Source organism: Leopardus geoffroyi, chromosome C3, assembly GCF_018350155.1.
Source record: "Leopardus geoffroyi isolate Oge1 chromosome C3, O.geoffroyi_Oge1_pat1.0, whole genome shotgun sequence".
Lineage (NCBI taxonomy): Eukaryota > Metazoa > Chordata > Mammalia > Carnivora > Felidae > Leopardus > Leopardus geoffroyi.
In genome coordinates, this window is record NC_059338.1 from 116,872,344 (window position 1) to 116,885,099 (window position 12,756).

The 12,756-nt window shown below is 39.2% G+C and overlaps 1 protein-coding gene across 2 annotated transcripts in view; it reads right to left on the reverse strand.

The window, feature by feature from the left end:
* RIPK2 (receptor interacting serine/threonine kinase 2) overlaps window positions 1–11,280 on the reverse strand; it is a 29,067-nt gene extending 17,787 nt beyond the window's left edge. Inside the window, exons 1-3 of one of the 2 annotated variants that reach the window (XM_045454320.1) lie at window positions 11,093–11,280; window positions 6,483–6,636; window positions 4,105–4,260 (exon numbers count right to left, since the gene is read on the reverse strand). In XM_045454320.1, the coding sequence (XP_045310276.1) occupies window positions 4,105–4,260; window positions 6,483–6,636; window positions 11,093–11,265 (483 nt within the window). In that variant the 5' untranslated portion in view covers window positions 11,266–11,280. Of the gene's footprint in view, window positions 1–4,104; window positions 4,261–5,504; window positions 5,606–6,482; window positions 6,637–11,092 lie in introns of those variants that run through there. The other variant, XM_045454321.1, reaches the window with a different exon arrangement.
* Window positions 11,281–12,756: the final 1,476 nt, after the last annotated feature.

Here is a 12,756-nt window from a genome sequence, read left to right on the forward strand (position 1 = left end):
TAATTCATTCTGGAAACATGCTTATAACCCAAAGCACTTGTATATCAAAGCAAATTTCAAGAACCATTGGCTAAGCTGTGATCATGCGACGTTCAATGTAATGTATTAATCATATTGCAAGACACTGCTCATTTATCAAGTTAAAATTTATTAGAAATGTTAGCTCATCTTGTGGAACACTCGCAGGACAAGTTACTCACAAACCAAGGTTTTACGGTACTTGCAAATACCTCCATGGTGCTATTAGTGCTCTTTGTGGGACAGAATGGATAGTATATGAGAAAACTAAATGTCATTCTGACTTTCAAAAAGGAAAGAAATACTCAGCAATCAAAAAGAATGAAATCTTGCCATTTGCAACGCTGTGGATGGAACTGGAAGGTATTATGCTAAGTGAAATTAGTAAGAGAAAGACAAAAATCGTAGGACTTCACTCATATGAGGACTTTAAGAGACAAAACAGACGAACACAAGGGAGGGGAAACAAAAATAATATAAAAAGAGGGAGGGGGACAAAACAGAAGAGACTCATAAATATGAAGAACAAAGTGAGGGTTGTTGGAGGGGTTGTGGGATGCGGGATGGGTTAAATGGGTAAGGGGCATTAAGGAATCTACTCCTGAAATCATTGTTTCACTATATGCTAATTAATTTGGATTTAAATTTTAAAAAATAAAAAATAAAATTAAAAAAAATAAAAAAATAAAAAGGAAAGAAAATGTTGATTTTGCAAATCTACATACTGGTAGAGACTGTGCTTACTCCTTGTTTAAAAAAATTTAGAAAATTTAATAAAAGGGGTATGTTATGAGTAATTAATGGAAGATCCAGCAAGAAGTCATGAAAAACAAATTATATTGATTGGTGGTCAATTTCAAATCTAATCTGATATATCCCAAGTGCTTGGCACAATGCTTGCCATACTACTGTTGCTCCATAAATATTTACTGAATAAAACAATGACCAATTTCATTTCCTTTTTTGACAGCAGTACGACTGTCAAAGCATAAATGTTAAAACAGTTGTATATTACAAAACACTTTGTTATTCAAAGTAACATGTTTGACTATTAAGTTATCAGGCCTATCTGGTATACAGAGCAGATCTAGAATTCACTCGTTTGTTTATTCAACAAATACATAGTTAATACTTCAATATGGCATGTACTGAGCAGGTGGCAGTTAATAAAATAGACTAAATTTCAGTCTTAATGGAGTTTCTATTCTAATTGGGGGAGACAGTCAATAAATACATTAACAAAAATATTATGACAGGTGGTGAAAATAATATGAAGGAGCATAAATCAAGGTACAAACATAGAGAAATTGGGTGAGTTGTCAGGGAAAGCCACTGTGAAGAAGGTGAGGGAATAAGCCAGGAGGATACCTGGGGAAGCAGTCCACTAAGGACTCTGATAATATTCTTAAGGACAAAATGGAGAAATATGGGCTGTATAACAACTCTCTTAGAAGTATTCCAAACAAAATTAATGATTATTCTCCAAAAGTGCTAATTAAAGATTGATAGTGACCTAGAGCGTGAGTCCTAGCAGCATGTTGTGCAGCTCTGATCTGATGTGTACTGGTTAATACATAATCATTAAAGACACAAAAACTAGCTAATTAAATCTGAGGGTGACACCAATCTGGGAAATAAAATTAAAACGCTTGGACTAGAAAAGTAAAACTGAAATAGATCTTAAGAGGCTGAAGTAATCAATCAAATCTAACAAGACAAAATGTGATGATGTTCAAAAGTATTCTGCAAAGTATGTGATATGGCTTAAGCAACAATACCTGAAAAAAAAGAACCTCTCAGGACTTGTTGTTAATGCTATTTAGGGACCTGGGAAATGACACTTCCATCGAAAAGTACATTCATTGGTCACATCAGGAGTATTTTCTTTGTGAGGATAAAAATTGAGATTTACCTACAGAAGCATCTAGACAGCACCTGTGATTAAAATCCATGTAATAAGGAAATTGGTTGAAAGAACTAAGGATGTTTAGAAAGGAGAACAAAACACAAGTCAGGGGCAGGGGGCAGGGGGATTAGAGTCATCTTCAAACATTGAAAGGGCTGTCACGTGGAAGTAGAATTGGACTTACTCAGGTTATCACAAAGAGTTAAACTAGGACCAATGGACGGAAACAAACGGAAGGTGTTTTGATAGATCATATAAGAAAATGTCACAGTCATTTAAGGATGGATATTAAGACTCCCTGTTATAGGATATTTGCCTTGGGAGATAAGGGACTATCACAGTGAGGATTCAGGGGACTAGCTGACCATTAAGGCACTTCTACCCGCATGGTTTTATAACTGTTGTAACAGATTAGTTTCTTTTTTTTTTTAGTAGTACTGAGGCAGCACCTAGCTTCTGTTTCCTTTCTGCTCCCATTTTATTCTAGGGAGAGGAAATGCCTTTAACAGAGGTTTAGTTTTTCCTTTAACTTTTCTCACACTTTTTGTATTAATTTTTCTATGGTTCCAACTTCCCTGTTACTTTTTTTCTTTGAACATTTTTTTGATATTTACAATGATCTTCAATTATATATATTATCGTAAGAGGTATAGCAAAATAACATAAAAACAAAGCAAGTTACATTTAGTATTAGCTACTTAGCAACTACTTTTTATTTGCTGTCATCAGTTAGATGTAAACTATGGAATCACTACATGTGGTGCCTTTAGGCACCTAAATCTCATGCTTTATACAAAAAATTCAAACTAGATCCTAGATTTAAATATAAAGCATAGAACTCTAAAACTTTTAGAAGGTAACATAGAAAAAAACCTTCAATACCTATGGCTTGATGAAGGCTACTTAGATATGACAGAAAAGCATTGTCATAAAGGGGAAAAATTGATAAACTGGACTTCATCAAAATTAAAACTTCCTTTGAGAAAGACCCTGTTCAAAGGATGAAAAGAACAAACCATCAACTGGGAGAAAATATTTTCAAACTACATATCTGATGAAGGACTTCCCTCTAAAAAACCTAAAGAACTCTCAAAACCCAATAGTAAAAAGCCAAAAAATTCAAATAGAAAACGGCTTAAGACATGAAGAGGCATTTCACTGAAAAGGATATAGAGAGAGCAAATAAGCAAATGAGAAAGTGTTCAATATCACTAACCATCAGAAAAGTGCAAATTAAAACTATGGTAAGTTATCACGGAATACCTATTACAATGCAAAAATAAAAAATTGTGACAATACCAAATGCTGGTGAGAATGTGGAAAAGCTGAGTCAATCATACATTGCTGGTAGGATGTATGGTCATTCTGGAAAACAGTTTGGTAGTTTCCTAAAAAACTAAACAAACCCCCCAGCCGTTGCACTCTTGGGCATTTATCTAGAGGAATGAAAACTTATGTTCATTCAAAAAATTGCACAGGATTGTTCATAGGAGTTTTATTGTAATTTCCAATGACTGGAATCAATGCAAGTATCTTTCAGTAGGTAAATGGTTGAACAACTTTGGTATACCCCTACTATGAAATACCATTCATCAATAAAAAAGAACCAATTACTGATATAAGCAACAACTTGGATGGATCTCAAATGTGTTATGCTAAGTAAACAAAGCCAATCTCAAAAATCACATACTGCATGACTGCATTTATACAGCATTCTCAAAATGACAAAATCATAGAGATGGAAAACAGATTAGTGGTTGTCCGTGGTTAGGGATAGTAGAAGAGGGTGAGTATGAATATAAAGGGGTAGCAGGAATGATAGCTTTGTGGTGACAGAACAGTGCTGTATCTTGATTGTTATGGTGGTCACACATGTGATAAAGTGACATAGAACTACATACATGAATCTGTAAGAACTTCAAAATCAAAACAAAAAAAAAGGTTTACATGACAATTTCAATTAAGGACATAATGACTTTGTATTTCGTACCATAATTCTATCTACCTCTGGAGTCTAGAAAGAACTAAGCCACTGCAACAGGAAGAAGGGGCACTGAAGAAAAGAATTGCGGGCTATGGAAAAGTGAGATATTAAATCAGCTAGGTAGGATGAAAAAAATCCTAAAAAGTCTTCAACACTAGTAAACTCAAGGATGCAGATAAACTTTTTTCCAAATTACCTTAACATGAAATTCATTATCCAATAAGATATTTTGAGTCTTCAAGTCATGATGAAGTAGAGGAGGATTCATATTGTGCAGGTAGTTTACACCCAGTGCAATTTCATGCAGAATGCGAAATCTCAGTGGCCAAGCAACAACAGGATATTCCATTTTCTTCATATGTATGAAAATAAAACCAAAATAAGTGACCATATTCATTACATTTCCACTTAGAAAATTAAATATTCCATGTGGAAATACAGCATAAACTCAGGTCAAAACATATACTCATTTTTATTTCATAGTATCATGCTATCAATTATTATTTAACATTCTTGTATCTTATTTCCCTCAGTTTTTAGAGAAAATAATGGCCTTATAATACTGGTATTTCCTTTTGGTTTATGTCAGTAATATAACTACTTGGTATAGGCTCTTCTTTCTTCATTTAACACAGTTTCAATTTTTTTCTGTGTAATACCTGAACACATATACTCACACCTATCTCTTCATTCTATGGTTTACATCAAGTAACCTACATGTACCCACACAAACACACACCAACAAAATTTGCTTCTAGTACCTAACAAACCATTAATACAGAATTTATATGTTAACTTTCCTATTGTGATGAAATCATACTTTATTATAATTATCATTACATTGACTAAAATTAGGACCATATTATATTTACTACATATTAATATCTCATGCTTCTTATATAATTTTTGTATTCTAACGAAAAATTAGCCTTTGGACATTTTGCTTTTGTGAAAGAGACAAAGATCATCTCCATTTCTAAGCATATATAATACATATTTAAAATAGAATCTTTTATATTTCCTTGTACTTACAAGTGATATTAATCTGAACTTTAGAACATAAAAGTTAGTGTAGCTTCCAAGGAAAATGAATAAACTCAGAAAAATTTGGTAATTTGGGAAGATCTGACAATGAATCATCAGGCACCAAGCTACTGAATACATTTTAAATGACATGAACAAGTATGCTTTTACTAAAAGCTCAAATCTGTTCTTGAGAATTTTTTCTACAAATGGGTAAGCTTATAGCTCATTGATTAGACATCACATGTTAATCCACTCATTGACAGGCTCAAAATACTCGGTTTTACATTGCACTTTGATTTTTTTCAACAATCTTTTTTGAGGTTGTGGGAAGAATACTTTCAAGGTAAATCCCACCCTAATAATACAACACAGGAAACCAAAAGAGACATAAAACATCACTTCCTTTGGTATACACAGACCCCCATCTTGGTGAGTAACTGAATCTTTTAATCTATAAAAGGTCATTTTTTTCTGAAAATTATGTAGTTCAAAGGAGTTACAAGGCCTCTGTGCAGTACGGTATCATATGGAGGGTTTTGATCATGGAGATGGAAATAGAAGAGCACTCACTCTATATGTTCTGATTCCTTCTAGGAGTTGGCAGTCCACTGAAGGAGGCTCTATAATTTCTAATGGGCTCCAAATTTGGGTACCAGAGTATCTAATGGGTACTGGGGTGTGGGAAGAAAATATCAGAATATATATATATATATGTGTATATATATATATATATATATATATGTATATATATATACACATATACACACATATACATACGTATATGTATATACACATGTATATATATGTATTTTTTCCCCTTAGAGAGAGAGGGGGGTGCCAGTGGGGGAGAGGGCCAGAGGGAGAGAGAGACAATGTTAAGCAGGCTTCACGCAGATAATATTAATAATATAAGATCAAGCAAACAAAAATAGATGAATACACATAGTTTGAGATTAAGGATCCAAATTTGCTTACTGGTAGGATTTGCCCATCTAGTTGGCTCACTGATGGGATTTGCAATCAAAGCCTGAGTAACTGGTACCTTGATAGAAAGGTAAATGGCACATGCCATTGTCTATTATTGGAAAAACTAATATATTTGGTACTCAGAGACAGATTTATTTGGCCTATTCAGAACTTAATAGGCTGGTATTATTAATACTTAATCTGAATCTTAAATTGTTTTTAACATAAAATAAAATCTGGCTTACCTAACAGGGTATTATATAGTGTGCAAGGTTTATCTCTTCTCTCTCCTACTCCTTTCTCTGTATATACACATGTGGATACTGGAATTCAGTTTAAACCTCAAACTCAGTAACCTAAGCAAAATAATCTAGGTCCCGTAGAATGCATGACCTGACTCTATGGTATTTTTAACAAAACAAAAGAAGACATAAATTGTGTAACTTTACTACTGTAATTGTATTCCATTATTCTTACTTTGATGCATCTATATTTCTCTAAATAATCTGATCATATGTAAAGCCAAAACACTAGATAACTTGAATAACAGAATTATAGCTACTGAAAATACACAATACTTACCCTATGTAGGAGTTCATTTAATGATCCATTTGGCATGTATTCCGTAACTATTCCCAAAAATTCAGGCTCATTGCAAATTCCCAAAATTGGAAGAATGTAACTAAATCTAGCTTTGTGTAAAATTTCAGCTTCTCTTAAAACATCATTTCTTTCGCTAAAAAGAAAATGCATAATTATTTCATGGTAATGAAAAAAACACAATAATCATATCTATAGTATTAATTAAGCCTAGATTTTTTTTCATTAATTGACCTCATGTAAATTATGCAACTTCTCTGTCCCTTTGTTTCTTTATATTTAAAGAAGGGATAACACCTGTCCAATATATTTCACAGGTCTGTTTACAAATCAGAATAACTTCTCTAAGCCACTGACAGAAAAAAACGTGCTATACACAGATTATTATTATTATACTTTCCTAGGAAAGGGAAAGGACACAATATTTTAGTAAGTTTATAATGTCTATATTAGCATGATTGCTGTTTGAATTAAAGTTTACGTTGTATTACAGTATTATATTAAATTTTACGGTTGCATACCATGTAAATTTTTTCCAGATATTCAAACAATATAATTTAAATGACTAGATGTAGATTTAAATGACTAGATGATAATAGTTGCATAAAGGTCAAAAATACTTAGAAATTATACAATGGAATTCAGGAAAAGAACACTTAGAACAAGTAAATGCTTGTAACAGATCCCTGGGTAACTCTGGATCTCAGGCTGATTTGCCTATTCATTCACAAAACAAATAAATAAGTATTGAACATTTATTATGAATAAAGGACTATGCTCAGCATTATGGAGAATATAAAGATAAACATGGTCTGTGTCCTCAAGCTGCCCAGAAATCTTTTAAGAAAAACAAATACTCATTGTGGTTTTGGTTTGCATTTCCCTGATGATTAGTGATGTTGAATACCTTTTCATATATACCTATTGGCCATTTGTAGGTCTTCTTTGGATATGTTAATTATGTTGATCTTGGTAATATGTATATGTTATGTATATGTTCATCAAATCATGTTGTATACTTTAAATATATATAATAACATTTGTCAATTCCTCAATAAACTTAAAAAAAGGAAAGCATATAAAAGAAAGAGAATACATACTTGAAATATAAGGTAGAATGTGGTAAGTGCTGCCAAAAACAAATAAGTAAGTAAGCAAATAACTATAGGAAACTCGGAAAAAGAGTAAACTGAGGGCTAGAGGAGTTGTCAGTCTTTAGAGAGGGATTTCAACTGTACTTTAAGGATGGATAGACTACCAACTACTGGTAAATGGGCAGTCAAGATGGATGTGGTCTCCAAGAGGGGAGGGACTTTTTTTTTTCACCTGTGTGTCCCCAGGACCTGAAACAGGGCCTGGCACCTGGTAGATATGTAATAGATATGTATCAAACGTATTCAAGGGAGTTGCAGTGAAGATTGTGTTTGGAAAATGGCAAATTGTTTCATATGAATCAGGATATGTAACAGAGCATGTGAAAGGAATGAAGGTGAATAGGGTAGGCTACAGCCTCATCTCAGAGCCTAAAGCCAGGTGAGGGTGTTTACACTTTATTTGGTAGTCACCAAATCATGACTGCAGGTTTTCGAGCAGGGTAATGGCATCAGCAGAACAAACTTTTAGGATGATTAAGTTGGCAAAAAGATGTAGGATCAGCACAAAGGGGCAGAATATTCTAATATTCTATAATATTAGATTATTATAATACTAATGAAGATGTGAAGCAATGAGAGTCTGAAACTATACAGGTCACAGTGAAAATGGGAAGAAAAACACTAGCTGAATAGAATGCCCAGGCTGTGGTGACTGACTAAGGTGGCTATATTAAAAAAAAAAAAAAAAAAAAAAGAAGAAGAAAGAAAAAAAAAAAAGGCAAAGGAATTGGAAATGTCACCGTTTTTACCCTGGATGGATGTATGTTGGTAGCAGCAATAATAAAAACATCTCCAGGAGAAGCTTATTAAGTAAGCAATGATGATTAGTTAGTGCTTAAACCACCCAAGCCCTAGATGAATGGCTGTTGAAATAAGAAAACAACAGACATTCCAGACCAGACTACAAGGCTTGCTTTAAAAACAAAAAGCAAAATAAAGCAAAACTTTGGTAATCTACTTACATATTTTAAAATTCAAGAGTTACAAGTTATCATAAAGTAAAAAAACTTTACTTCTCCCTGTTCTTCAGCCTCCAACTCCTTCAGCCCCCTTCTTAAGACCCCAACCGTAAGGCAACCAGTTATATCAGTTTATGAAGCTTATCCTAATTAAACTTATCTTCCCTAAAGTTAAACAGTTCTGTGTTTGCCTCAAGAGACGTAGATCAACAAGAACAACATATTGTTCAGCACTCTTGCAGGGAGACAGAGGATGGACTTAAAGATTTTTGGATACATTGAAAAAAAAACGAGAGAGAGAGAGAGAGAGAGAGAGAGAGAGAGAGCACATGCGCGCGAAGGAGCACGAGCATGCTGGGGAAGTCTCAGTGATACTTAATACACTTGTTCATTCTCCCATTAAGAGTATCAGGCATTCTTCCTTCTACTATCATCCTATTATGTGTCAGCCACTGTTTATGGACTATCATCTAAAGACCAACCCTCTAAACCTGGTTTTATATCACCACCTTACATATGAGGGCACTGAGGCTCAGATAAATAATTTTCTAATAGGCCAACATTAAGTGGCAGAGTTGGAGTCAGATTTGAATCACAATTGTAGGACTCCAAAGCCTGTGTTCTTTCCATTCTGGTGTTTGATCAGAGAAAAGAAAGAATCAAGTTTTTGAAGTCAGATTTCAGGAAGATTGAGTGAGTGGCAAAACAGAAAAAAGGTCAAAAGTAGGTTTTTATTAAAAAAAAAAACAAAAATGTAAAATAAAAATACAGCTTTTATAGGTACATCACCAATATCACCCAGATCAAAATTTGAGTCACAAAACAGTTATGTGATCCACACAGGATGTTTGAACAACCAATCAGACTCATCTACACATACGGAGTTAGGAGATTGTTGGGGAAGGCCCACTCATTGAGCAGAAGTCAGGCTTGGGAGAATGACTCACCACCGATCATTAAAATGAGAACACGTAACTGCAAATACACGTTTTTCTTCCAGGTGGTCTCAGAGAACAATGCAAACATTTTCCACGCCAGAGCTCAAGAAGTACATGTATTTATTATTCCCACTTTGTAAGTGAGGAAATGGACACCCTGTGAGTCAACTGCATAGCCCAGCCCTATGCTCAGATTACATAAATACTGCTAATGTTAACATCATAGGCAACAAGTGTGAGAAAGAACGTGATGCAGTAATGCCAGAGGGTTTAACTGGTCCTTATGGCTTCTTTGACAACAGAATTTCCTACTGAAGAATTTTAGGTTATGAAAATTGTTAAAAAGAATAGAAAGGGAACTCCCTCTTCATTCCTTTGCTCTCAAATAGCACAAAATTTGGATAAACGAAAATCCTGAGCAGCTGCATCCAAGATGGGAAGATCACTTTGCTTTAAAATACCACAAGGGTCCACTAGGGCCAGATATCCGTAATCTACATGGCTGATTCTAAACTCGATTCACCCCTTCTAACCAACGACCACTCTTCAAAGTCGACTACATGTATATACCCACGTGTGCCCAGCACTTGCCCCACAGAACTCAAGGCCCCGTTGAAACAGACACCACATCTTATTAATCACTAGACCTGGCTTAGGATATACAAAAGGCGAGAACAGTCTCGAATCTACTGTGAGAGTGGCCCATCCAAGCCTGATAGCAACACAGCAAAGAAAAGCCACAGGCAGATGAAAGTACAGTAACTTTGGCAGAGCTGAACTGAGGAATTTATCTGACACTGGATACTAACCCCCTCGGACCAATCAGGCATCTAGCATGATGAATTCTGACATTAGATACACGGGAGGTGAGGCGAATGTTGCAATCATGGATGTTAACTCACTGATTGCGGGACTCAGTTATATCCCTACTGGAAGGGAGAGTACACAAGACTAACGACTAGACCCTACTGACCAGTCCCTTCGCTCACAGGTCAATGGTATAGGGTTGAAATGTTTTCCTGTTAATAGAAACTAATGCCAGCCTTCCCCTCTGAAACCTAGACAGTGCATGTAAATGGTTCCAGGATGTGAGAGGCATTCAAAATTTCTGGCCGTGTAATAGTCTTCTGATTCGGTTTACTGTTAGCCAAATAATTCACACCCCCTGGGGACAGGCCTTCCCGCCGGAGTCAGAAGAGAAACTAAGCCAAGTCGAGTTTGGTATCTAAACTTTCACGACCACACGTAGTAAACCGCAAACAAAACAAGAACAAGAGCAAACCCACGCTGAACAGACTTTGGCGTGGGGAGGGACGAAGCCCAGAGTAAGAGGGAAGGAGGAGAGGGCGGTGGAGGGAAGAGGTGAGCAGCAGAGGAATGCGACGGCTGCAGCTTCTCCACACAGCACAGTTCTCCCCACCACGCGGGCCCCAAGCCTCGAAGGACTGCCCAGAGGCGACGAAGAGGTGGGGCCGACCCCAAGTGTCACCGCCGTGTGGGCTCCAGAGTCCGGGGTTCGGGGCTGCGCGCGGGCTCCCTACCTGTCGAGCACCGGGGTGTGGATGTGCAGGTGCTTCACGGCCACCTGGACACGCCAGTCTGCGTGGCGGGCGGACGACACGGTGCCCGACGCGCCGCGGCTCAGGTAGCGCAGGTCGGCGAGCTTGTGGTAGGGAATGGTGGGCAGGGCGCTGCAGATGGCCTCCCGGCTCATGGTCGCGAGCGGCGCGGGCGCTCGGGCCGCCGGCCGGCTCTGGGTGTGCCCGCCGCTTCGGAGGCTTCCGGGGCTCCTCGGCCGCGCTCGGGCGCCGGGACCCGCCCCCCGTGCCCGAGCTGGAGCGGCCGGGCCCTCCCAGCCGCCAGGGACTAGGTCACGAGGCAGCCCATCGCCCGCGCGGCCCACGCCAGCCGCTGCTTTTTGGAGCTGGAGCGGACTTTCCCGGGGGCCGGGGTCAACTTGGGCTGCGGCGACGCGTCGAGGAGGAGCTTCCTCGCCCGACCTGGCCCTCCTAGGCGCGCCAGCCGCCCGAGCCCGGCGGTCCGAGCTCCTCCCTCCCCGAACTTCTCGGGCGACGTCAGCGGCGGACACTGAGGCGGGGTGAGGCCCCCCCGCCCCGGGCCCCGGGATCCCCGCTGCTCTGGGCGACACCCGCAGGGGCGCGGGCGGGGGGTTGGGGCGGGGAAGGGAGCCGGAGAGGCTATTTGTCTTCTTTCCCCCCAGCTCCCAGGTTTGGAAAAGTTTTCTCTGAGGGCAAAAAGTTCCTTTCAGTAGCCTGCCGTCCGGTGGGTCTGTGGGCTCTCAAACCAGGGAGGAATCTCCTCTGAGATGGCGTCTTGGGGGAGTGGCCCGACCCCATATGTTGCAGCAAATACTCGGTGCCCGGGAAGAGACAAACAAGCCAGGCGCACTCGGGGAATCAGAAACAACAACAACAAAAAACTGTGTGTTGGCCACTGGTGTGCCCTCCCAGCGGAGTCACCTCCAAAGGCTGAGCCCCCGAACCTTGGCATCGGCCTCCTTTTATGGCTGGGATGGTAGGGGGTTGAGAGACCCGAGAAAAAGGGGAGGGAGCCTTATCACCGGTGCTTCGGCCAGGTGGTGGACACAGGAGGCAAACGATTATAGAAGCCAAAAGAATGCAAGGAGAGGATCCAGCCTCGGCCATCTGGCTGGCCCCTTCTATCTCGTTTCTACGAGCTTTTCTTCTCACTCCCAGGCGGCAGGGTGTGGGACGGAGGGCCCTGGGTTCCTCGCTCTGCGCCTGCACAGGAAACGCTTTGGGTGGGGAGGAGGCGTGGCGGTGACCGCCCAGCGCCCCTCAGTGAGTGGGGAGAACCCCATGGGGGTGTAAATGCACCTGCCTACCCTCACTTCCAGTGTTGCTTCCAGGTGCGTCAGGAGGGACAGGTGGGTGAGAGAGCTTGTCGCGGTTGAACTCGGTCAACAAATCGCGGGTTGAGCTCCTGTTCCGTGCTCTTCTGCTAGGGACCTACTTTTCTCTCCTTTGCTGTCCATAACTATATAGAGGGTGAAAAATAACGGAGAAGAGTCGATCCCTCTGATTCCAGGTAAGACTGCAAAAATTTCCTTCTCACACATCTGGGAGGAACGCAATTAACGTTGAATGTCAACCCAAAGCAACCAGAAATCTTTTCTTTTTTTACCTTAGAACGAAACACCTTTTCTACTGGGATGACGCTCTTG